Source organism: Myotis yumanensis, unplaced genomic scaffold (genome assembly GCF_028538775.1).
Source record: "Myotis yumanensis isolate MYYU_CA2020_CCGP unplaced genomic scaffold, mMyoYum1.0.hap1 SCAF_22, whole genome shotgun sequence".
Lineage (NCBI taxonomy): Eukaryota > Metazoa > Chordata > Mammalia > Chiroptera > Vespertilionidae > Myotis > Myotis yumanensis.
In genome coordinates, this window is record NW_027223773.1 from 2075142 (window position 1) to 2101777 (window position 26636).

General features: G+C 40.8%; 1 protein-coding gene across 4 annotated transcripts in view; it reads left to right on the plus strand.

Moving 5' to 3' along the window:
* The window catches only part of KCNT2 (potassium sodium-activated channel subfamily T member 2), a 128456-nt gene that overhangs the window by 96073 nt on the left and 5747 nt on the right, over positions 1 to 26636 (plus strand). The window contains exons 15-26 of one of the 4 annotated variants that reach the window (XM_070401228.1): positions 866 to 1015; positions 1433 to 1662; positions 2419 to 2632; positions 3755 to 3860; positions 4854 to 5026; positions 7038 to 7109; positions 11006 to 11140; positions 14789 to 14900; positions 17455 to 17556; positions 19179 to 19262; positions 20133 to 20261; positions 22145 to 22445. In XM_070401228.1, the coding sequence (XP_070257329.1) occupies positions 866 to 1015; positions 1433 to 1662; positions 2419 to 2632; positions 3755 to 3860; positions 4854 to 5026; positions 7038 to 7109; positions 11006 to 11140; positions 14789 to 14900; positions 17455 to 17556; positions 19179 to 19262; positions 20133 to 20261; positions 22145 to 22445 (1808 nt within the window). The remainder of the gene's footprint in view (positions 1 to 865; positions 1016 to 1432; positions 1663 to 2418; positions 2633 to 3754; positions 3861 to 4853; positions 5027 to 7037; positions 7110 to 11005; positions 11141 to 14788; positions 14901 to 17454; positions 17557 to 19178; positions 19263 to 20132; positions 20262 to 22144; positions 22446 to 26636) is intronic. The other 3 variants (XM_070401230.1, XM_070401231.1, XM_070401229.1) reach the window with 3 other exon arrangements.

A 26636-nucleotide genomic window follows, 5' to 3' on the forward strand; every position in this document is an offset into this window, starting at 1 on the left:
CTTTATCAGTGAAAAAGAAGGGGAAGGAAGCCCTAGCTGGTGTGGCTCAGTGGATAGAGCACTGGCCTGTGGATCAAAGGGTCCCGGGTTCGATTCCAGTCAGGGACACATACCTCAGTTGCAGGCTCCTCTCCCAGCCTGGGCCCTGGTCAGGGCGCATGCAGGAGGCGACCAATGGATGTGTGTCTCTCACATGGATGTTTCTCTTTGTCTTTCCCCTCTCTCTCCCACTGTCTCTAAAAATCAATGGAAAAATATCCTCTGGTGAGGATTAACCAAAAACAAAAACAAAAAAACACAAAAAAAAAGGAAGTGAAAGGAGATAAAGGAATGTTTTCTGATGAAACTCCTGCCCCAGGGTATGTTTAGGTGCAGCATGAAACAGGCCAACCCCCAGCGAGGCTCTGAGGGTGACATTTCTAGAAAGAGGCCCCATTTGCATTGAATTCTCAACACAGAGCAGGAAGTGGCCTCTGCTCCGCCCACCACAGCACCACTGCCCTGCAATCAGGCTTAGCCATTAACCAACCACTGGGAAGGCCAGGAGGGTCCTGAGTGAACACGCAGAAAACATCTGAGCTACTTGCGAGCGGACAGCTGGGGGCCGGGGTCCAGCCCTCTGTGACCTGGCATTGGGAGGCTCCAGGCTAAAGAGGCTGCTTCCTCTCGCTCAGCAGGAGGGGTAACCCCCCACTTACCAGACCCTATTCCCAGACCAACAGGGTCTCAGGCCCCTGGCTGCCCACCAGGGGAAGGAGCCTTGCTCACACTAGACGGGTTGGGGCCTGAGGGAGGGCTGGGTGCTGTGCTCCCTGTGCCCACGCTCACGGCTCTCTGTGTGTGGATGTGTGTGCCTGTGTTGCAGGGAGGGCCAGCAGTCGCCTGAGCAGTGGCAGAAGACCTACGGCAGGTGCTCGGGGAACGAGGTGTACCACATCACGCTGGAGGACAGCGCGTTTTTCGCCGAGTACGAAGGGAAGAGTTTCACGTACGCCTCCTTCCACGCACACAAGAAGTATGTTCCCGCTGCTTCCGGAGTGGAAGTGACATCTGACTGTGTCAGACCTTTAACCCTTTGCGGTCCAATGTTATTTCTGGAATTCAAACAGTCTGGTCCAAATTAATTGGCGGGATTGAATGTTGAACTTTTTAATGTTCTTATTGCTCGACGTTGCATCGGCTCCTAGCGCCTGGTCTGTCAAGTCAGCCTCGAGGTTGGACCGAAAAGGGTTAAGACAGAGGCTCCTACAACATTTGGGACCCCCGTTGGTGCTCCTGAGCCGCAAATACTCCCCTGATGATTTGGGGGGGCTGTAGTTCCCCACTGCCCTAGCAGCGTTGATGTATTTTCCTACATGTGCAAACGCAAGGGAACAAAACGGGGCCCCTGTTACAATTCTGAAATCTCTTCCATCTTCTTTTTTATGTCCAGGTTCGGTGTCTGCTTGATTGGTGTCAGGAGGGAGGATAATAAAAACATTCTTCTGAACCCAGGCCCCCGGTACATTATGAATGCCACGGATGTATGTTTCTATATTAATATCACCAAGGAAGAGAACTCAGCGTTTAAGAACCAAGACCAGCAGAAAAAGAGCAGCTTCTCTCGGTCCTTCTACCATGGGCCGTCGCGGCTGCCTGTGCACAGCATCATCGCCAGCATGGGTAAGGCTGGCTAACCTTGGAAACGCCATTTGCTTCTTTCTTTACGAAAGAATAATAGAGATGCTTCATTTTCTATTAAAATTTCAAAGTCACATTTAGAACATACTGTGTCTATTACAAACTGGATGTAATTAAGCATACAGAGCAAAAATGCTCAGCTGTTGAAGTGGTAAAACAGTAAACGAATTCAAAGCTGCCAACAATTGCTTTCTATTTCTGATTAGGATATGAGCACCTGGCACCTCTGTGTTGCCTCTGTAAGTTTTCCACCCAGGTATCCAAGGCTATTTTAAATATCCTTTGTTCTTCTTAAAGCTCCCCTTCTATTCATCACCTCATTCTCACCACTGAGAGCTAAGGATGTCCGAGAGGGCACAGGCTGGGCTGAGGGACCCCTTCCCTCCTGAGTGCACAAATTTCGTGCACCAGACCTCTAGTTTTATATAAATGTACAGTAAATTGAAACAAGGTGATTGTTTTACTTTCAATTCCTAAGTATTGCAGCATTTCACAGATCTAATGTTTCATACTATGGAGACAGACTTAGCAAATCCCTATTTACACAAATACCGTATTTTTTACCAGGGTGGGTAAAAATGCCCACATGATAAAGATGGAAATCACCTTTGAAATGAAAGGATAAACAAGATTTTCTGGTTAAACTGGTTACCTTTTCCTTCAGCTTGATCATTAAATGATGGCTACGTCGTCACAGTGGCAAATGCTCTGATGGACTCTCATGTTCCGTTGTGTTAGGCACTGTGGCTATCGACTTGCAAGACACAAGCTGTCGGTCGGCCAGTGGCCCAACCCTGACTCTTCCTACGGAGGGAATCAAAGAAATCCGAAGACCCAGCATCGCCCCTGTTCTCGAGGTTGCAGATGCAGCATCCCTTCAAACATGTGACCTTCTCAGTGACCAATCAGAAGATGAAACTACACCGGATGAAAAAATGTCCTCAAACTTAGAGTATGCTGAGGTTCTCTAAGATCTACTGGGGTGGTGCCTGCCACGGGAACTCATGTGCATACCTACTGGACATCTTAAATCAATCCTACATATTGCTACCCAAACAGCCTTCCTACAGGGCAGTATCTCCCCTGACTATAAAGTATTTGAAAGCCTCAAATTTCTGACTGAAACATACAGGGCGGGCCCAAAGTAGGAAACACAGAGTTTATTCTTGTATCATTATTTATTAATTATTGTAGTATTTTCTATATGAACAACTGTAAACCTTACTTCTGCCCCACCCTGTGTATTTCCGGGTTCAGTTTTCTCAAATGGATCTTTTCTCCTTAAAGAAAAAAGTACCTAAATCAGTATTTCCGTGACATAAGCAGCACTTTTGTAATTGTTGGTTTTAAACTGAGGATTGGCAAACCCTTTTTGAAAAGAACCAGCTAGTAAATATTTTATACTTTATGGACCACATGGTCTTTGTAGCAACTACTCAAGTCTGCATTTGAAGCATGAAAGTACTCAGAGACAATGAATGACTTACTTGACTGTGTGTTTTTTTTTTTAAAATACTCACAGATACTGAAATCTGAATTTCATATAATTTTCACGTGACATGTAATATTCTTCTTCTTTTGATCTTTTCTCCAACCATTTAAAAATATAAAAACCGTGCATATAAGCATAACCAATGGACACAGACACTGGGGGCGGGGGAGGGCATGTGCCGGGTGGGTGGGGGAGGCCAGGGGGAGGTCAATAGGGGGAAAAGGAGACATACGTTCTACTATTTGTAATACTTTAAATATATATATATATATATATATATATATATATACACATATATATATGTGTGTGTGTGTGTATATATAAATATATATATATATATATTTTTTTTTTTTTTTTTTTTTTTTTTTTTTAATTCACAAAACCAGGCAGGCGACGGGCCAGGTTGGGTACATGGGCCCTAGTCCCCCTCCCTGGTTCTAATCTATTTCCTTATCAAACTGTAGTTGCATCATACAGTAACTGTATCTCACTCTATCAACATAGAGGATCGTAGCTGTAACCTAACGGTCCAGGTTCGCACGTGCTATTGCAGGTGGCTCAGCATCTCATACTGCATTACAGGTACGCGAAAGGCTACCCCCCCTACTCTCCGTACATAGGAAGCTCGCCCACGTTTTGCCATCTCCTTCACGAAAAAGTGCCCTTTTGCTGCTTAAGACTAGACAAGGTAAGCCCCTGCCACTATGCTTCTCTGCAAAGTTAGGTCAGGCTATTTCCTAATGACAGACGTGGAAATCCTCTTGTGCAGTCCATATAGTAAATGATTCGTACAGAGTAAAATGGGTTCGAAGAATATTATCTTTTTGAAAGTAAATATAATACAGAAAATGGTGAATTTTACTTTCTTAACTGCACTAAGTTATCCAAATTACCCAATGAATCTGTCAGAAATATATATATATTTCAGAGAGAAAGGGAGAGGGAGAGAGAGATAGAAACATCAAGGATGAGAGAGAATCATTGATCAGCTGCCTCCTGCACGCTCCCTTCTGGGGATTGAGCCCACAACCTGGGCATGCGCCCTGACCAGGAATAGAACTGTGACCTCCTGGTTCATAGGTCAATGCTCAACCCCTGAGCCATGCCAGCCAGTCTGACAGTCATGTTTTTAAAGAGCAAAACAGAGGTGTCTGAATCCTGAACCTGTGAACTCTCCATATCCAACAACAATAAAATCCCTTCAGGTATTCCATGCTAGGGCTACATGGTTCTATAATTATATTATTACTATACTTGTGGAGATGAAAATCATGGGTAGATGATTTTTTGCAGCTTCACTGAAGTATGATCAACACATAAAAATTGCATATGTTTGCAGTATATAATGTGCTGTTTTGATAGACATATACATTGGGATAATTTTTAAATGTAGATGTAGCGGCAAGTTTACTTTACAATAGAACATGTGTATGTGGGTGTTGTTTATTCTTCATCAAGCTATATACCTGCAATTTATTTGTCTGATCAACACACATTATTTTCTGAAACATGCTGGAGAATTGGGTATAGAAAAATGTAACTATTTTCAAATTTGTTAGAAAATAAATGATTTACTAGGGTTAGATTAATTTTACATAGCCATGTATCTTAACATTTTTTTTCATCCAATTTTAGCAGGGTATAAAATTGGCTTTTCTTTTGCATGATTTTTCTCCTGTAGAGTTGCCAGCATAACTACTATGAAGACGCAAAAGCCTATGGATTCAAAAATAAACTAATTATAGTTGCAGCTGAAACAGCTGGAAATGGATTGTATAATTTTATTGTTCCTCTCAGGGCTTATTATAGACCAAAGAAAGAACTCAACCCCATAGTGCTGCTGTTGGATAACCCGTAAGTATGTTTACAAGTAAATACAAGAATAAGATGAAGAGTTTTTAGTGTTATCTAAAAAATAATTTTTTTCAATTTGCTCAGAATATTTTATTTTATTTTATTTTTATTTTTTTTTTAAATATATTTTATTGATTTTTTACAGAGAGGAAGGGAGAGAGATAGATAGTAAGAAACATCGATGGGAGAGAAACATCGATCAGCTGCCTCCTGCACATCTCCCACTGGGGATGTGCCCGCAACCCAGGTACATGCCCTTGACCGGAATCGAACCTGGAACCTTTCAGTCCGCAGGCCGACGCTCTATCCACTGAGCCAAACCGGTTTCGGCTGCTCAGAATATTTTAAATCAGACACATTATGGCACGTGATTCATTGGGAGATATAATCAGTGCTATGCTACAAAATAATCACTGGATTTGATTGTATTTCACAAATACGATTTAAACCATCGCTGGAATACTGAGCTCATTACTTAAAACTTTTTTTGCATGTGGTCATCAGTCTATACCAGTGGGACACATGCCACCAAATTACAGTCATTTTCTTTAATTAATCAACTAGCCTAGAAGAACTCTGCCCAAACTGGACACTTTTGTTGTCTTTCTAAAGAACCGTTAATTATCAGAGAAGCATATTTATGATCCATCTTTTATGTTGTGCCATGACTTCGGTTCTTCCACTGTCAGAGCATACATTTTATAACAACATGAATAAGGCATGCTTCACCGTGTTCATGAGCTTTGAAAAGGTTGGACTGATATACTTTGTGAAATTCGACTACTCGAGCATTGCAAAATCCTTCTGCAAATGTAAATATAGGTCACTGAATGTTACTGTCAAATTTATTACATCCTAAAAGTATAATATCCCTCTCTGTGATTCAAAATTAGTAGCAGATGGCCTTGAGGTCAATAGCATATTTGGGACCCTCCAACTCTCCTCTTAAATTCCCAAGTGATCCAAATTTCAGGATAAACGGGATGAGGACAGACTCTGTGGCCTTGTCTCTGCCTTTCAAATTTATCAACAGAAATTTCTCAAAACAGAGATATCTCCATAATATACTATAAGCTTCTATGCAATTCATAGTTCATTGTTTTCTCAACTATATGGCATTACCTAGTATATAGGCTTTTGATATATGCAAAAAATACATTGTTCTTTTTAAAAAAATATTTTTATTGATTTCAGAGAGGAAGGGAGAGGGAAAGAGAGATAAACATCAGTGATGAGAGATAATCATTGATAGGTTGCCTCCTGCATGCCCCCAACTGGGGACCAAGCCCACAACCCGGGCATGTGCCCTGACTGGGAATCGAACCCTGACCTCCTGGTTCATAGGTCGAAGCTCAACCACTGAGCCACCAGCTGGGCACCTTTTTTTAGAAACAAGAGTTGTATTTTGATTTTGGATTATTTTGCACTAAAAATCTCCTTTGCTTTCCTGATGACTGAGATTTTGCAATCCACTATTCCCTGCCCGTTAGATAATTTTTATGGGGTTTGATTTTCTTTGAAAGGGTTAGGATGACTGGGCCGGTTGTAAAATGTATTAGCTCCCAAGTACTTCCCGAAAGTGGTATCGAACGTTTTTATTTGCTGTCCTCTGTTCCTTTGGTCAAAAATGAGGAAACAAAAAACGAAAGACCAATAAATCATGTTCCAGGAAGTTCCATGGAGTCCTTTCTGCAACAATGAGGTGCCTGTTGCCCTGCAGAGGCTGGTCTTTTGCAATGTGGCCTCCAATATTACAAAGAAATCAGCTGCCATCATGTTTCTGATTCAGAAAGCAGAACATTTGTTTTTATAATTCTGATTGCATTATGTTACTCATCACAAGTACCAATGACACTTGCTAATGACTATTAAAGGGTGGGGGGAAGCACCCAAAATTAACCTTGTCAATGGTGTTGGTTTTGGAAATGCAAACTAAGTCCACTTCCTTTCCCTGGTGGCGTTGCCCCTGTTGTGACCTTGTGTTTCATTTTGTAACCCATCTGCCACTCAGGCCAGATATACATTTTCTGGATGCAATCTGTTGGTTCCCAATGGTATACTACATGGTGGGCTCTATTGACAAGTAGGTGACAAAGTCTGTGGCACGCTAACTGGTGTGGTGTCCCGTGGTTCGTCCTGTGCTGTGGCCCGTGTTGCATGATGAGTGGACTTGGCCATGTAGTTTCACGTAGATGACGTATCCTGCATGTAGAGCTTACGGTCTTGTGTGGTGTTCATCTTGTAGTCCAACTTCCTAGCGGTCCTCTGTGGTTGAACTGAAGCAAATTTTGCTGCATGTTGATTTTGTTGATGTTTGCCAAGTTTCTAAAGTTGTCTCAGTTCTGTGTTGTCTACAGCAACAGCATTATTGCTTTTGATATCTGGTTGAGAAAAACCCAAAGGTTCAGCGTTGTGATGCATTAATACCTTTATCCTAACTTCAGGAAACCTTCCAAATAATTCAGAAATGCTCATTTTAAGTCGACTTATAAATTGGAGCATTTCCTCAAGAATTTATTCTAGTAACATATATCCGAGCTCATAATTTCTAAAAATTTGTTAATTAAAAGGTCAAATGTGTGCAATGCTTCCATATGAAAATACTAATTATTTTACACACATGAATATGACATTATAAAAATATAAGAACTAAAAGATAATAACAACTAATATTCCTATAACATGTGTTAATTTTTTATTTAAAAAAATGTCAACCAGAGCCTTCAAAATAAAATGTTTAACTTTCTCAATTGAGAGTTTTATGCTTACATTTTGCCCTGTTGAAAAAAATAGTTCTGTAACTTTGAAAGTACTTATTGGCTGTGGGTACACTGAAGACCAAACAGAGTGACATATATTTAGCCTCCACTCTACAATAATAAAATTTACATGATCAGTTGTCATAATGCCAAGGAACTAAAATGTAGATAGATATATGAAAATTACTTAAACTCATGAACATGTCCCACATTTTGTCACTAGTAATGTTTCTCTGAAGTGATAGTATTCACTTAGAATTCATGGGAAGAACAGGCTATTTAAAGGAGAATGAACCGCCCATCCGTCTTTGCCTATGTACCTCTGACCCGAATTCCTCTGTAACAGTATGTATGTGAGGAGAAGAACTGAGAGCATCTAATTCCTATGAGAGATGAAGGAGGATTGCCTACCAGTTGATAATTATTGAAGCTGGGTGAATGGTCCCTCGGGGTCCACTAAATAGTATACTCTTTAGCTTCTGTTTGAGATTTTTCTTAACAAACACAATCTAAAAACCTTTCAAATGACTTACAACACACTCACAAACACTCCTTTAGACTCTAACATCCACCTTCTAGCTCTCCCTGAAAGGAAGTCCTAGAGCAGGCTAGAAAGGGAAGCTTTGCCATTCCATTGTCTGGAACTTTTTTCATCCATACTGACTTTTTTCTTCGGCTGCCATCTGGTGGCCGAACTGTGCAAAACAGCCACGCTGAAGGTAACTTTGTTGGCAGGGTGTGGGGACAAAGTCTGATAAGAACAAAAATAGAACCAGAGACATAGAAGCACCCAACAGACTGTACATCCTCTGAGGGAAGGCGGGGTGGGGTGAGGGGGTAAGAGATCAACCAAAGGACTTGTATGCATGCGTATGAGCAAAACCAATGGACACAGACACCAGGGGGGTGAGGGCTTGTGCTTGGGGTGGGGGGGTAGGGGGGCAATGGGGGAAAAAAAGAGACCCATGTAATACTATAAACAATAAATAATTAAAAAAAGAATAATTTGGCAGCCTAGTTAAAAAAAGGAAGCAAGAATATAATGCAATATTAAGTTAATATAAAAATGATAAAGTTAAAACATAACAGAAATGTTTCTACAGGGTTCAGAAATGCCATTCGATTTTTATAAATTGTTTCAATACATTTAAACTCATATTTAATAATAATTACTAACATTATTTGCCAAGATGACATGTGAACAGCAGCAGCCAGTATGTTGAGAGTGGAATTAACTATTTTAAGGTATAGGGACTAGCTTTCCAGCACAGGTTCTCTCCTAGGGGAATTTTGGTCAAATTTCAATTTCATTGATTTATTGCTGATGAAATAGTCATCTTTCCTATCATAACTTCTACCCATACATCTTTTTGTCGTCAAGCTCACCTCCCACCTCTCTTTTCCCTCTCCTATATAATAATGGAGATTTTTATTTTTAATGGTGGAGAAAAGATTTTAAGAGCTGAAATTTCAGAACGTGATTTAAAATGATAATAAGGCAGGTTGAAGGCATATGATCTAAGGCATAACTTTTACAGTCCATAGGGACCAGGCCACATTCATTTTTCACTGGCTTCTTTCTTTCTTTAATGCACTTTAATAGATGTAAGAACAATTATGATGGATTTCCTAGATAAAAAGAACATCTAAGTAAAGTATTGGTAGGGATTTTGCTCAGTCATCATGTTGATTGGATGATAGGGTCCTGGCCCCTCTCACCATAGAAAATTTATTTGGAATAACATTCTGTTTCCACAGTTTTAGCCATAAAATCTCTGCCACAGAACATTGTTCCTGATTCAAGCGCAGTCTTTTTTCTGGACCACTCCTGGGGATCTTGGACTCAAAGCTTTGGTAATACCCTCTCACCTGATCACAGAGTAAGAAAGCCTGCCGTCCTGTGGGGGAAAGACACTTCCCTCCAACCCGGCTAATTCAACCACCATCTCGCACTTGGAAAAGATCTCCAGGCAACTGACTGTGCCGTTGATGAATCTGAAAGGAACTGCTGCTCTTTAAGTTTCACACTTGCTGTTTTAAGTCAGAAGCTGTGCAAATCAGTCAGCCTGATTCTTCTCTGACTTCCAGCAACTCCGTACCTAGCACCCTGTTACGCTCACTCGCGTATGGTCTCTTAGCCAATTCCGGCCTGTTTTTCTAGTTCATATGAAACAGAGGCAACAGGAGAGCGGTTTTCTAGTTTCAGCTTTCAGGGTAACATTTTCTTCTCACTCAATGTGAGGCGAAGTGTTTATCGGTGGTCTGGGAAAAGGCTGACTCTATCATAACCTGCAAGAACGTGTAGGTGAGGTTAGCACCCTTGCTTAATGCAACCAAAGAAATCAGGTTAATCAGCCACCCACTCCAAAACTTTAGGCCAGTGGTGGCGAACCTTTTGAGCTCGGCGTGTCAGCATTTCGAAAAACCCTAACTTCACTCTGGTGCTGTGTCACATATAGAAATTTTTTGATATTTACAACCATAGTAAAACAAAGACTTATATTTTTGATATTTATTTTATATATTTAAATGCCATTTAATAAAGAAAAATCAACCAAAAAAATGAGTTCGCGTGTCACCTCTGACACGCATGTCATAGGTTCGCCATCACTTCTTTAGGCTAACTAAACACGAGTCTTGAGTAGCACTATTTATGTATTTATGGTTCCAACCTCTAACATAGCTCTACAGAAAGAAATAACAAAAATTTTAAAAGAAACACTTCCCAGATTTATATAACTTTATCAGGCTCGACCATCTCAATGAACATCAACATTCATTTTCACTCTTCACAAAAGCATTTTACCGATGAAAAATAGACACGTGTCTTTAAAATAGTATGTTAACTGTACAAACAAAATGTTAACATGTGCTATTACCCTATGACTGCCAAATGGGTATTGTCCATGTTTTATTAATATAATTAATAAGTCTTATTAAATATCCTTAATGCATATGCTTTGAGACAGCTGAGATCTAATGAAACGTAAAGAGCTCCAACATGCAACAGCTCTCAGATCAGCTTTAAGTTAGACTCTGTGGCTCAATAGAGGGAACTCCAAAGGTTCATCCCCACGAACACCGGCCAGGGCGCACCTCGGAGGAAGCCACCCGTGGGGGTGACCGGTGCTAGCACGGGGGTCAGTCGCCATCTGTGAGCGCCACTCCCCGTCCTGGGATTTACTCAAGGGGCCTTTTTCTCTGTTGATTTCCGCCAAAGCCTCGATGACTTACTCAGGTGCGGAGTGACCTTCGCTGCCAACATGGTGGTGGTGGACAAGGAGAGCACCATGAGCGCCGAGGAGGACTACATGGCCGACGCCAAGACCATCGTCAACGTGCAGACCCTTTTCAGGTAAATGTCCGCCAGTGGCCTCTGGCTCCACAGTGTGAGGTGCTGCCCCTCCCTCTGGGTGGAAGGAACGAACACCAGGCCCTTACACTGAGGTTATCTTCATTCATGTGACCCCAAAACGAAGACTGATGTAGCTCCCAGGGGTTGATTAGAACTGTGTGACATTAAACTGCTAACACCAGCCCAACCGGCATTGCTCAGTGGTCGAGCTTCAATCTATGAACCAGGTGGTCACGGTTTGATTCTCGGTCAAGGGCCCATGCCCAGGTGGCGGGCTCCATCCCCAGTAGGGGGCGTCCAGAAGGCAGCCGATCAATGATTCTCTCTCCTCATTGATGTTTCTATTTCTCCCTTGCCCTTCCTCTTTGAAATCAATTAATATATATATATATATATATATATATATATATATATATTAAACAGAATATCAAATCTGTGTCCTTTTATAGTTTAACAATAACAAATTCTAAAACGTCATGCGCGGTCATAATTTGGGATGGACCCTGTGTGCTAATTTTGGTTTTATGCCCAGCCAAAGGCATGCATTTACATCCTGGGTAACTAGGCATGAAAGATTACAAGGCTGTGGACAGGTAATGTACCCATGTTAGAGCCAAGTCTAACCTTATTACCCTCACTATGTTCCTGTCTTTGTTAATTAAACTCATCGGGGCAGGAATTCCCGCTACGGTCATCTATCTGTTTTGCTTTAATACACAATTGCAGCTAGCCCCAGAGTTCTCCCAGTGGCCGGTGACAGAAAGTATATGGTCTGTTTTTCATCGTTATATTGGTTAGCATAACTGGTCATGTCAAAGCTATTTACTGAATGAATTAATTCAGGCAGAGAACTATGCCATAGATATCTGACACTTCTCTACAATGATACTCAACATCACTGAGTCAGAGCATAAATGAATTATAGACAAGTTTTAAGTAGAACAAACTATATTATTTTTCAATTACATTATTGCTTTATTATGAGCCTCGTTCCTAGGGAAAAGAGACTGATTATGTCATTTAATATCTAAAATGTTCTACAGGCAAAAAGTATGTAGGTCTTCTTAAGGCTCAGAAATATGCATAATTAAATCTACTAGGTATTTAAATGTTTAAATATAAACTATTATAATGGAATATAAAAATACGTTATAAATATAAAATGCACTGCAATGAAACATTTTATTAAGTCTTACTTAACAGTTCTAGGTTTTCACTAGGTGGCAGACTTAGATAATATGTTCAGTTTCTCAGTTTAAAAAGCATAAATGGTTTCGGCTTATTCATACAGATAAGAACAGGCACACCCCATAAATTTTGTTGTCCTCTCTAATTTCACCTGCACATATTAAGGAAATGACCTGGTTAATCATATTATCACCTACTCTTCCGAAGACCTCAAAATATCTGGCCACACATGTGTATACTTATATTTGATATCATGTGTTAGAAGAGGATTATAGTACCCAAGTAAGCACAGATTTAACCATTTAGAATTATATATATGAAAGATAAAATCTGTATTTCATAAAGAAAAATTCCCAAAGGATGAAATAAATATTCATTTGTCTGCAGCTCTGTTTTTCCCATAAATCTCTTCCCTGGCCTCATATCTCAGCAGTGTTCCAGATGTTTCTCACGAGCTCTCTGTTCACATGTGGTTGACGCTACTTAATCTGTGAACATTTAGCCACATTTATCACCCCTAGCACAATATGCACGGCCTGGTAAATTGTGAAGATGTGTAGTTCCCTCTATTGGGGCACAGAGTCTAATTTAAAGGCAAGGATTTCACTTTATATATATATTTTTAGACCGTGTAGACCAAAGCCTTCCTTTTCTATTGGTTGTAACTGAATGAACTAAACCAGTTGTTCACATGGTCTTGCTGTTTGGGGTAATGGCCAAGCTGTGTACAGTGTGACAGCTCCCTCTACAGGGCATTCACATCCCAATTTTACTAGTAGTCCAAGTTTGCTTTATTAATTTCCACGGTGACACTGTTCTTTTAAAATATTTCTTAAAGAAATACTTTGGGAACTCACAGATGGTCTGAGATTGGGCACATAGACGCATTTCCTGGGTTTACCAGATGGAGCTATGCCGGCCCACAAGCCAATGGATTTTTTTTCCTATTAGGCCACTCTTCTCATTTTTCAATAGTTCCTGGGAGGGAGGCGGGGGGGATGCACTTTTATCGAATTTGTTCTCTTTGGTGACTGTTGAGTAAGAACAAAGAGCTTCTGAAAGAATATAGATGACACGGTGTTTCTAGCTAAACTAGTTCTATGGTAGCACCCTCTTCACCAAGACTTTTCTCTCTTAAACAAAAAATGCACAAATGAAATTGGGAAATTATTTATTGTACCAAAGATTTATAATTAAAGAAATAGACACACTATTAGACACTGACTAGCTGTCACAATTTGGCAGGAGAGCTAACGTGTGGATAAAACCCACCAGAGTTCAAGACATGTCATAACTCATAAAACTCAAACACGAAGGTGCCAACGTGGAGAGAATGATTCTGACCTGGAGCAATTTTCAAACTTCATCTCAATTAGATCTGAGAGGAACCTGAAGTAATGGTTGGGATCTCAAAAGATGGAGAAAGTAAGGAGGAAAGAAAGTGCATTTCAAGCAGAAATAGCAACTCGAGAAAAAAGAAAAAAGGCAAAGAGCTAGGGAAGTAGTCACACCACCACCGCTAAGAACCAGTGAGGATGGTGTGGTGACCGTAAGCTAAGTCCTTCCCAAACAGCATTGTTAAGCTTGACAACAACCCACCTTCACAGATCCTGAGCCTCAGAACTTCCTTAACCGGCCCAAGGTTACAAAACTATTGCAAACACTGAGGATCTGAACAAATTATATCTTTAACCTTAAAAAATCAGCAAAAGAAGTCTTTGTTTTGTTGATATTTCAATCAAATTATTGCAGCTGACTGAGATCAAGAAATATGGTATTTGTTCTCAAAACAGAAGTGAAGAAATAAAATATAAATAAAATATAATCACGTTTCCTTGATACACAGGCTGTTTCTTCCTATAGAGGGTGGATTTCATGAAACACCTGATATCATAGTTGTCAAAGGCTCTGACCAGGTGAGGCTCAACTACATGACCACTAAGTTCACCAAGAGGGCATACAGTTTCCCAGACAACCCTGAAACTATGTATTTTTAAGAATTTGCTAGTGTCTTAACTGAGATGGTGACTGAGGCCCAGTGGAGACAGATGGAAGGGGCAGGTAGTCAGGGAACAGACACCTCAGGCTGCCCAGAGGCAGCAGGCCCAGCCTCCCTGGGGTCAGTGACAGGTTCTGGCCACTCATCACTCAGATCAGGGAGTTAGAGCTGAGGACGGGTATGAACTCACCATGGCACGGGAGCTCAGAGAGGGCTCCCCTCTTACAAGAAGTGTCGCCCCCTAGAAGGCGCCTGCATCCGTGTTCGGGCACCCGGAAGCAAATGCATCTGCGGAAGGAGCAGCTGGAGAAAGGTGTTGTTTTTGAGCCATTTACAGGCTGTTTACATCCTGCCTATTTCCAGTCAGTTCTTGTGTCTGAATTCAAGATATGGGTTCGGCCTGGTGGTTAAAGCACCGTGTGGCATTGTCGGTGTAACGCGCGCGTTTCCTTGATACACAGGCTGTTTTCCAGTCTCAGCATCATCACCGAGCTGACCCACCCCGCCAACATGAGGTTCATGCAGTTCCGAGCCAAAGACTGCTACTCCCTGGCCCTTTCCAAACTGGAGAAGGTAAGTTGCATTTAACCATTTTGGTTGGAAGAATAATTTCTATATAGAAAGAACTGCCATCTATAATAATAAAAGGGCAATATGCTAATTAGACTGGATGTCCTTCTGGTCATCATTCTGGACGTCCTTCCTGATTTAGCTGGGGCTGCAAGGGAAGCCCGGGTCACAGGTGCCAGAGGGAAGCCGGTGCTGGCAGCCGGGGGAAGGAAGGCCTACTCTTGCACGAATTTCGTGCATCGGGCCTCTAGTGAAATAATAAAAATAATAATGCTGCTTTGAATTCCTATGTGGGGGATAAAATGGTAATGTACAGATTTTTTTTAAAATGTGAATTGATGGATTTGAACTATTTCTATCATAAGTGAATATAATGGAATATCTTATTCTATCATCATTAATCATAAATTAAAAGCATGATTTGTAGCAGAATTATGTGTGACAAGAATGTGTAAACTCACTCCATTTTGAAGTGGCTCCATTTATGTTATTTTTCTTTTAAAAAATATATTTTTATTGATTTCAGACAGGAAGAGAGAGGGAGAGAGAGAAACATCAATGATGAGAGAGAATCATGGATCAGCTGCCTCCTGCACGCACCCTGCTGGGGATTGAACTCACAACCCGGGGCATGTGCCCTGACCTGGAATCTAACCATGGCCTCCTGGTTCATGGGTCGATGTTCAACCACTGAGTCACACCAGCCGGGCCTTTATATTATTTTTCCAAGTGCAGTATCTGACACTGTTTTCTTCAGATCTGTCACACCTATCAGGACATTTCCTGAACATTATGGTTCTGCTTGCCCTTCCTTTCATTGGCCCTTCCTTTTGGTGTGGTCCACCTTTTATTGCTGGGTGTTTTTGTACGACATTACCCTTCTTCTCAGGAATATTCCAGTTCCTGCCACTGTTTTCCCAATAACATGTCCCATGCGTGGTCATTGGTCATGTGGCGTCCTTGACACTCCTGGTAACGAAGCTCAGTAGAGAGGGGCAATGTGACAAGTAATAATGCAACAGAGACGAGGGAGACAATAATCGGGAAAACAGAAATTTCCATCTCATTTCCCTCTCGACGCATCTCATTTCTCTTGTTTCAATGCATTTCATAAAATAGCCTTTTAGTCATGCTTATGGCATAATTTGCTTCAAGACCACTTCCTTTAAAATTGCTTTCGAACCATCACCATTCCCCAGTGATGACGACAATTCCACCCCAGCAATCATATGGTAATTACACCCTGATGGACGAGGCGAAGTGATGGAAATGCGAGATGAATAGGGGGGTATTATCATCAGAAAAATAGATTCGGTCTTTGTCCCTTGTTCCTGACACAGAGCTTCAAAAAACCCTTGGAATTTCCTGAGTGACAGGAGTGACTTTTGTTATTCAGACCTTCCAATCATGACTGATTTGCGGCTAAGCAGACAGGTCCTGGAGGGCCCTTAGGTAGCTTAGCGATGAGGCTGGTTGCCAGGAAAACGACCCACATGATTAGAGGGTTGAACAGTTCAGCCTCTCACCCCATCCCCAGCTCCGGGGAGGTGAGAGGGACTGGAGATTGAGCTTAGTCACGTGGCTAATGATCTCATTAATTATGCCTAAGTCCTGACACTTCGCTAAAAGCTCTGGAGGAGGAGGACTGGAGATTGTTCTGCTCAGCGAACACGTTGACCTGAGAGAAGAGTGTCGCTCAGACCTGCCCAGATGTATCTTTTCATCTGTCCCTGATTTGCATTCTCTACAATAAAATGATAATAATGAACTGCAGCTCCTTGAACCTGGAGGGAGTGTGGGAAGCCCTGAATTTGCAGCTGGCTGGACGGGAGTGCAGTTGGCTGGCAGAAGGGTGATGGGCACAGGGGCAGTAGGTGGGCTGGGCCAACTCTGGGTAGTGAGTGGCAGGATTGAACTGAATTGAGGACACCCGGCTAATGACAGAGGATCGGTGTCAGAATACAAACCCTCATGTCTTCAAACCATGTATTACTTTATAGTGTGAACGGCAGAGCAACATGCTACCAATGGAGCTAGCTAGCTTCTGGGAGAAACAGGCGAGGATGTAGAAGTGAGAGCAACAAGGCAAAATTCTACAGAATCCGCATTTAAACTCAGGCCAATAAATGTTTATGGAGCATGGATGGTGGGCTGAATACCTTGTTACATATTCAAAATATAACTATGAATGAAGTCATGACAGTCATAGCTAAGAATCATACAATTAGAATAGGTTCTTCACATGTTATCAGGAAAATTTAACTAGGCAGAAAAATGTAAAATATGGCCCGGCCAGCATGGCTCAGTGGTTGAGCATCGACCTATGAACCAGGAGGTCACAGTTCAATTCCCGGTCAGGGCACAGGCCCGGGTTGCGGGCTCCATCCCCAGTGTGGGGCGCGCAGGAGGCAGCTGATCAATGATTCTCTCTCCTCATTGATATTTCTCTGTCCCTCTCCCTTCCTTTCTGAAATCAATAAAAATATATTTTAAAAAAAGAAGAAAAATGTAAAATATGGAACGCTCACAAATGTTTCCATCTCAAATTTCTGGACAGAAAGAACGAGAGAGAGGTTCGAACTTGGCCTTTATGTTCCGGCTGCCCTTTGCTGCCGGGCGGGTGTTCAGCATCAGCATGCTGGATACGCTTCTCTACCAGGTAGGTGAGAATTCTTTCTCTCTCTCAAAATGTGTACTTTTCTATTTCACTGAGATTTGATTAAATAAATAATGTGTCTGGTGTTTCTCATGGAGCTGTTAACTTGGGCTCTGAAAGTAATTCAATATTTTATTTCCTGGACTTAATGACATAAAATTTAATAAAACATTTTGTAAGAGAAATGTTATTTTTCAGAATAACCTCTGAAATATTTTTTAGGCATGCTTTAGTACCAGGGTCCTACAAGGTTGTTTTTTTTCCCTTTTTTTTGGCAATTTAATGTTGCTACATTCATATTACTAGACCAAAAAATATCTAAGAAAAAATCAGTAGGTTAAAAAAGCCGCCTATTTTATAGTATGTATTTTTTTGAGATAAGACATCAAATTCGTGCCAATAAAATGATGAACCATTTCTTTGGCTTGAACAAAGGGAATGGGCATGTCTTCTTATGTTCTCCTCTGGATGGAAGAGTTTAGCTTTCTGATACCAGCATCAGTAAAATAAATGAGTAATCAAGAAAGTAGTCTAGCCTGTCCAATGGTTAATAAAGAGCTAATATGCTAATGGCTCAGTGGTTGAGCATTGACCTATGAACCAGGAGGTTGCAGTTCAATTCCTGGTCAGGGCACATGCCCAGGTTGTGGGCTTGATCCCCAGTGTGAGGTGTGTAGGAGGCAGCTGATCAATGATTCTCTCTCTTCATTGATGTTTCACTCTCTCTCTACTTCTCCCTTCCTCTCTGAAGTCAATACAAATATATTTTAAAAAAGAAAGTAGTCTAGTAGATTTATTTAAAAGGCATAACTTTTTAAAAGTCTTTGCTATGCGGAATAACTAGATGATTATTTTTCCAATTTTAGTACTTGAAGATTAAACTGAGGGCAGTCATCCTATATAATAAAGGGCTAATATGCTAATTAGACCAAATGGCAGAATGACTGTCCCAACTTCTGGACGAAGCCAGGGTTTCCAGGGCTGAGCTCCTTGCATGAATTTTGTGCACTGGGCCTCTAGTTTCATTTAATTGATTGAATGTTTGTACATGTCATGGTGAAATGTGTTTGCATTTCATCCACAGCTAAGACTAAATCAAAGACAAAGGAAGCATTACGAACGCTCTCACTACTGAGTAGTGTTCTGGCAACATATCAAAATATATCTTATATGTCAGCACATAGAGTCTGATAATATTTATTACTAAACTATGAACTCATTAATATTTAGAGTTACTGAAATATTAGAAAATTATTCTACTAGAATAGAGCTTAATCTGTAAAAACGTTTATATTTCCTTGCAAATATTAGTTCTTCCATGTATTTATGACATTCTCTATTTTAAATCAACTCATTTTTTTGTTAAAAATCTAAAAATGTTTTCATCATGTCTAACAGCATGAATAAAATGTAAGCATATCGAGATATTCTTGAGCATAAATATTTCCATGTCTCCTTATGAACAGCTAACTGGACATGTGTATTCAGGCCACTCACAGGATATATTTTTCACTTCCTGTTTAATGGAGGCTTACTGATGTGTTAGGAGAAACAGCCTGTTAGCAGTAATATGATGCTCACACTGTGGCCAGTCCACACGTTTCATCATCTTGTTTGTATCGCAGTCGTTTGTGAAGGATTATATGATTTCCATCACCAGACTCCTGTTGGGATTGGACACTATCCCAGGATCGGGCTTCCTTTGTTCTGTAAGTTAATCATTTTTGGCATAAAAGATGGATGGTTCCGATAAACAGTCTGAAGTCCAACAATAATGTACTTAGGCTTATTCTTCTAGGCCATTTCCCCCCTGATATGTGCTCAAAAAAAAGTTTTTTAAAATTCCTTAGGAAAAGTTCAAGGGAAAACATTATTTGAAGTTAATAATCAAGATCAATAGCTGTTCAGAATTCAGAACAGGTGTTTTTCCTCACTGTGTCAGAAAAACAGTATCCCTTCCTGCAGCCAAGCAGTCCTCACGCAGTTCAATTGAATTGTAATTGTTTGTACAAGAGTATGCGGTGTCTAAGGGTATTTAAGGTGTGACTTGCCAACAATTCAAATTGAGGATTAACAAAGGACTAGTATGTGTACCCCCCTCTGTGAGCCCTGTGCTCATCCTGCTAACATCTTTCTCAGCATGGGTGTCCGTAGAACTCGGGATGGACAATTCTGTTTTGTGCTGGCGCGTCCTTTGTACGTTAAGAGTTTCAGCAGCAGCAGACCTTGTCCACTAAGCCCCAGCAGCAGCCTCTGGTTATCACACCATTTAAAACAGTCTCCACGGCTTTTCCAACAAGTCCTAGCTGATTACCAGTGACTGCTGTCTCCTGAGGTTGAGCTAATCCAATGTCATACTGCCCGCATTGACTGGCTGCTTTACTAGGTAGGGGTGAGCCCCAGGAATAGGCTGCGATGGGGTGCCTTCAATAAGTTTAATACACAGATGAATGAGCACTTACGAAATGGCATGTTGAGATTTCAAGATATCAACAATTTCCACCTGTAGGAAGTGAAAACATAACCACCGGGTTGTTATTTCTGAAGCAGTTGAGATGTCAATAATCCCTGTGTTCCAGATAAAGATCACCGAGGAGGACCTCTGGATCAGAACGTACGCCCGGCTCTATCAGAAGCTGTGTTCCTCCAGCGGAGATGTCCCCATAGGGATCTACAGGACTGAATCTCAGAAGCTCGCTACGTCTGAGGTTTGGGACTATCAAAATATTCCAGAGTTCACGTGTAACCCGATTGAAGGCAGCCAGCCCTATCAGAAGAGATGCAAACCTCTCCCTTAAAACATTTACTAGGTTATGGTTTCATGCCTTGAAGGATAAGTGACATTATAGGAACAGGATATTTTGAGTATTTGGTCTGGCGAGATGATCATTTCCACATATTTGTAGGAAATCAAACTATTACAGAGACTTAGGATGAGAAAGATCACACCAAATACATTTAAGATTGTGATGGACAAAACTCTGCAAGCCAAGAGCTCAGCTATGAAGGAATGAATATGTTTTCATTTTTCTTACTAAGTCCATATAAACTGAAAGGACCGAACAAAGATTGATATTCTATTCTGGTGGTAGATATGACTCAAGGGCTCATGCTGTTCACTTCCACAGAGGAGATAGTACCAAGTAGGTGAGACTAGAGGACGTGAACACCTAAATGGTATCCACTACTGCAAAACCATGGTGTTAAAAATTTGTAGTATTTCCGACTTCAATTCTAATAGCTAAAATAAGGTTTCTAAAAATTTTCTAATAAAATGCTCTCTTACCATGAAGATAGGAAGGTGAACTAACTCATTTTTATATCACTCGGATACAGTGCTGTTTTGAAATAGAAAGGTAGATAAATATCCCTATTTTTCATTGAGTTTAAGCGTGAGATAATTCCCTAGCCTGCCACGAGGTAATGTGTGTGAGGCATTGCCTGGGCCTCCGTCATTTATATTCGCTTGGGAAGGATTTGTTGGATCGCCTCCTGCCCTAACTTCAATTGGCAATTTGAATTCTATTATTCTGAAAGCCAGCAACACAGGCCTGGCATAGCTGGCGCTGAAACTGCATCCAGGGAAGGGGAGAGGCAGCAGGCTCATGGATGCTTCTGCAAGGGCAGGAAGCTAGGTTTGCACAGGCCCATGCTCTCAGAGAGTCAGACCTTCGCTTTCATGGGCATTGCATTTCACATGACCTCCTGGTATGAAAAGCAACCATTTGAAAGCAGGGAGTTTTTGTTTATTAAGGGCTAAGCATCCAAGGAGAGCTTCTTACTTAACGATCAGTCGTGAAAGAGCCCATCACAATGGACTGTATGAGTTCGTTCAGTTTTTCCCCCTCATACAGAGAACAGCCCGGTTTCAGTTGTATTTGTGATTCTAGACTACATTTGTGAAATGTTAATATTTACAACATGTTTTCACTTAGAATGCTTCAAAGAGTTCCTGAAATATTTCTTAATATCTTAATCAGAAAACATTTGGTGTGGTGAATAATTAATGCATGAATTAAAAAGTGCTTTTTGATTTCTTCTGGGTTGTATGAGGGGATTTAAAAAAATCATATTTTATAAAGTACATTCCAATGCTATCTTTAGAAAGGACAATACCTTAATAAATGTTAAAATATTATTCATTCCAAGAAAAAAACAGTGTTCATAATCTTTATTTAAATTTCATGTGAACTATGTGTGGTAGATTTAGAAAAATCCACTACATGGACGTTGTTTGAATAAAGTTAAAAAACTTTATTCAGTGTCTTTTGTGGTTTCAAACAACTCTATGTTAACAATCATTTGATAAAATAATTGATATGTAAAAATTAAATCATTTCATAAAAACTTGGATTGGAGGATGTAAAGATATTTTTATCTGGTTTATATATCATTCCAAAAGAACATATTTTCTAATAGTATTTTTTTTTACTAATGCAAAGTTAATATCAATGACTATGATTTGGCTCTTCCTATGAAAACTCTCATGAGTTACACGATAATATCAAGGCACGAGCAAACATAGTCACAGTTCCTCAGGCTAACATCGTTCCCGAAAATGTCTAATTCTCAATGTCCATTTCCTTTCCAGTCTCAAATATCAATCAGTGTGGAGGAATGGGAAGACACCAAAGACTGCAAGGACCAAGGTCATCACCGAGGCAACCACCGCAACTCCACGTCCAGCGACCAGTCGGACCACCCCCTGCTGAGGAGAAAGAGCATGCAGTGGGCCCGAAGGCTGAGCAGAAAAGGTCCCAGACACTCTGGTAAAACAGCTGAGAAAATAACGCAGCAGCGACTGAACCTCTACAGGAGGTCAGAGAGACAAGAGCTTGCTGAACTTGTGAAAAATAGAATGAAACACTTGGGTCTTTCTACAGTGGGATATGGTATGCTCGCTCAAAATATTGTATGCTATGGACTTGTGATTGCTGGCCCTTAGTCCTTGTAGCCTTGGTTCTCCTTTAGTAAGTTGAGAATCACATTTTTGGTTCAGAGGTCAAGTTGACGGGACTAGTGGCACGTCTCAAATTGCTTCGGGAAAATTCTGATGATGATAATAAAGTGAAAGTGCTAAAAGTTTTAAGTATTTGCTTAGTTCTCTATAGGCACTGTGATGAATACATTAGATGAATTATCTTCATTTTAATTTTCACCAAGACTCTTCCATTTTAGACCTAAGGAATCTCAGTCAAATAACTTTCTAATTAGCTTGTTAATAGCATGACTGAGATTTATGTTCTGTTCTGTCTGGCTCCAGTGTCTGGCTTACACACAAACACACACACACACACACACACACACACCACATCTTATTCTACAGTCTGGAATAAACTGAATTTGAGGCTTTGGTAAGTAACTAAATGTACTAGCTATAGACACACCAAATGTTCCTACAAAATTTGTTTAGGTTTTTGTTGTCCAGAAATAAAATGTCTTCAAAACCTATCATGCAAAGCTCAAATACTGCTTGACCTCCATCTGTCTCAGTGGTAGGCTTCTGTGCTGATCTATGATTGCAATATAGACCATTTGGCACAGCCTAAGTAAGTAATGCAAAGATAATTTTTAAATATATGCCTTATTACTCTATAAATGTTATTTTAAAAAGAAATTCAGTCAACTTAGAGGAAACCCAAAAGCCAAGGGTTCTGTTTTGCTGCACATGTGCCCTGGGTAGACCAGAAGTTCCGATAATGGCAGTCTCGTGCAGTTAAGGATAAACAGGAAGCAGTCCGTATTTGCCTCCATATCATCTTTACTATGAAAGTCTCAACTTGAAGCAATGCCCACAGAGAGCGATTTTCAACAACACAGTTAGAGTTTAGAAGAGGTTAGCTGTGTGTTTTTGAAGAAGAAAGGGAAAAACATGTACTGAGTTCCCACTCTTTGCCAGGAACAGAGTTAGATGCTTTTTGAACACTTTTCATTACTCCTTATGGCCCTGATTCATTGGTTGTTCATTGTATTGTTCCTACTTAAATGTGGACTCATTCATGACCCATCATTTTAGGATGATCAAACAGAGTCTTACATTAGGAAACACATTAAAAGGGAACAATGATTTTCATTTAAAAATAATGTTAGTAGTTCATTGCCGATTTATTAAGTATGATCGTATTTCTCATAGAACTACAGTCCTATATTTATGTGTCCAATTGTTAGTTGTTATCCAGCTACAGTCTCTTCTTTTGGAAAGTTCTAGTAAATGACTGTTTGTCCAGGTCTAGCTGTGTTTCATGAAAATCATAATAACCTCCATGGGTGCTGGAGGCAGTGAGGCGGATCACAGCTGGGCTCTAGGAGACACAAAAACGCACCAACTAACTGAATGGGAGAATCATCAGGGAACATGTTATGTTTCTGCTAATAACACTGCTATCATTTAGTTATACTCTATAATTTTTAGTATAAATTTGTTAATGTAATTCTCACACTCACTCTTACAGAAAGAAAGGATACAGTCTACCTTTTTACGCTTCTCTTCTTTCTCTTTCTATCCACCTATCTATCCACAGACCCATCCATTCATTCTAAATGCACTGTACATGCCCAATCACAGAAAGATAACAACAGGATGCGGAACCTACCACATCATGGGAGCCAGGTGCTCCCTGTATTTCTAACTCTCAAACATTCATCCATTGCTCAACAGATATTATTGGGCCACCCTCCAAGCATTGTTCCAGGTGTTATTCCAGGCATGGGAATGGGGCAATGGCCTCTTCAGATAAGACCTCTGCCTTTATGGACCTTCTATTCCAGTGTCAGCCAGTAGAATTAATGAACCATTTAACCTCTATCATTTGGGGAGTGCAGCTCAGAACACCCATCTCAGAGGTTTGTTGTATATGTCAAAGGGGACAATGACCGATAGTGTGCTTAGCCCAGAACTGGCATTCAGTTAATACCACAGATCTAGCATATGTCTATTTAAGTACTATATCCATCAGTGTTTTACATATGAGAGGTGGTTTTTTTTGCCCACTTCAAAAACAAATTTTGCACCTCTGGTAGCAATATCATCTCCCTTGAGGATGTGTGCTTTAAAACAATTAGCATTTTGCACGTTTGCCTGCCTTCCTTGAGGAAAAGGGACTGTCTTACTCATCTTTTCATCTTTGTATCCCCAACAAATTGCACATTTCCTGACACACAGGAACCCAGTAACAGCACACGGAATGCGTGAACAAATGGAGTTCTTACAGGCGACACAACAGGGCCTGGACTTAAATGATTTCTGGGGGTCACCTGGCCTGGTGTACATTCGCATCAGCACTTCAGTGGATGACTCGGACTCAATATCTTGGCGCGTTTCCACCAGACTACATGTACTTTCTGCACCGCCTCAGGGTCCTGCAGTGTTTCACCAATGAAAGATGTGCTACATGCTCTACACACAACGCATCATGACTTATTCAACCACAATCTGACTGTCCCTGAGCAGGTGTGGCCTATTCCAGAAGAAGCAGATTACCCTGACTTATTGGCCGTGACACATCGAGGAGAGAGAAAAGGAAGAGTCAAAAGATGACTTCTGAGGGATCTCGTTTGAACGTCTAAGAGGTGGTGACACTTACGGAACTTAGAAAAAGAAGACAAATATGTTGGGGTGAAGAGAATACATTAATTTGAGTGCCTGGCAGAATCCCAATGGCAATGTTGTGTAAGAAGCTGGATTTTTGCTGCCTGGTGCCCAAGAAGAAAGAAATGAGATGCTTACATAGACCTGAGAGTCATCTGCATATAGATTTTGATTAAAGCCATAGGAGTAGATGAAGTAACCCCAGATGAAAGACGACAAGAGAACTCCGGAAAACACTCATATTTTTGGAAGGTTAAGGAAAGAAGCATTATTTTTTAAATGAGAGGCTGAGTGTCTAGAACTGAATTACCCAAACGATGTTGCCTAGTCCAATAGCGTGCTATCAGTTGGTCACGTGTTTTATCAGGATCCTGAGCCTTTGGACCTTCAGAAACCCCGGGGGAGAGGGGGTTCTGAGGTGGTCAGAGGCATCCCTCAGCATGGCAATGCCCACCATAAGCAGTTTTGTCCTTTACCCTAATGTGAGTATGTGTTCCATGATGTGAAAAAAAAAAGTTGGAAAGTGTTGGACTATAGAGATAAGGAGAGAAGATGGCTTTGAACTCAGCTACTTTTTAAAATTTCTATTAACCTCCTTGAGGAGGAGTCAGTGAGGGGTGGGTGAGGAAAGAAACTAGGAGTGATGTGGACTCTTCATGATATTACCCAGGTCTCCATATAAACCATATGTCGTCATTGAATTGAACTCCTTAGTAAAATGTTTGCTCCAATTCCTGGAGTCCACGGAAAACTCAAAATCTTCAGAATGATAAAACTTGAGTAGGAAAATAAAAATTACTGACACACTCGCTCTGTCTACGGCTGTAACCTCTCCATTTGCTAGGCAGTGTTTACATTTGTAACAGGCAAACCGAGTCCCCAGTAGATACTGACTTCATCCCAGAACCAAAAATGAATACAACATCCTGTTAATAATCAAGGAGAAAGGCGGGGTGTGGATGTTGCCTGAGAAGTTGTTTGTTAAGATTGTTTTCCCCCTAATGCCACTGTTTGATACTGTGTGCTGTTTATATAAGGAAGTTCAATAACGCTGCCACTGTTTATGTACGAATTTGAGTCGTACCTAGACAAACGAGAAGGAGGTATGCTGCGAGACCTACTGCATTTCAGAGTATTATGTTTTATGTTATGTTTTAGTCTCCAGGAGGCCCTATTAATTTCTGTTCCTTTGTACAGCAGTTGTGGAAATCCACACAGGGGAGAACTTCTCAGGAAGCACACATAAATTGCTTTTTGTATAGACAGATGATCCCGGTTATCTCGTATCAGAACAATATCCTTTGAGTCAGCATTGTACCTTATTTGGAGTAGGCTCATTGTATACACTCACTGGAATTCCATCTCCAGAGTCAGCCATCTCCCCTCCCCTGGGTAAGATTGACAGGTTTAGCAAATGAAAATATAGGGTTTCCAGTGAAATATGAATTTCAGATAAACAGCAAAAAATTGTTTAGGACAAGTGTGGCCCATGCAA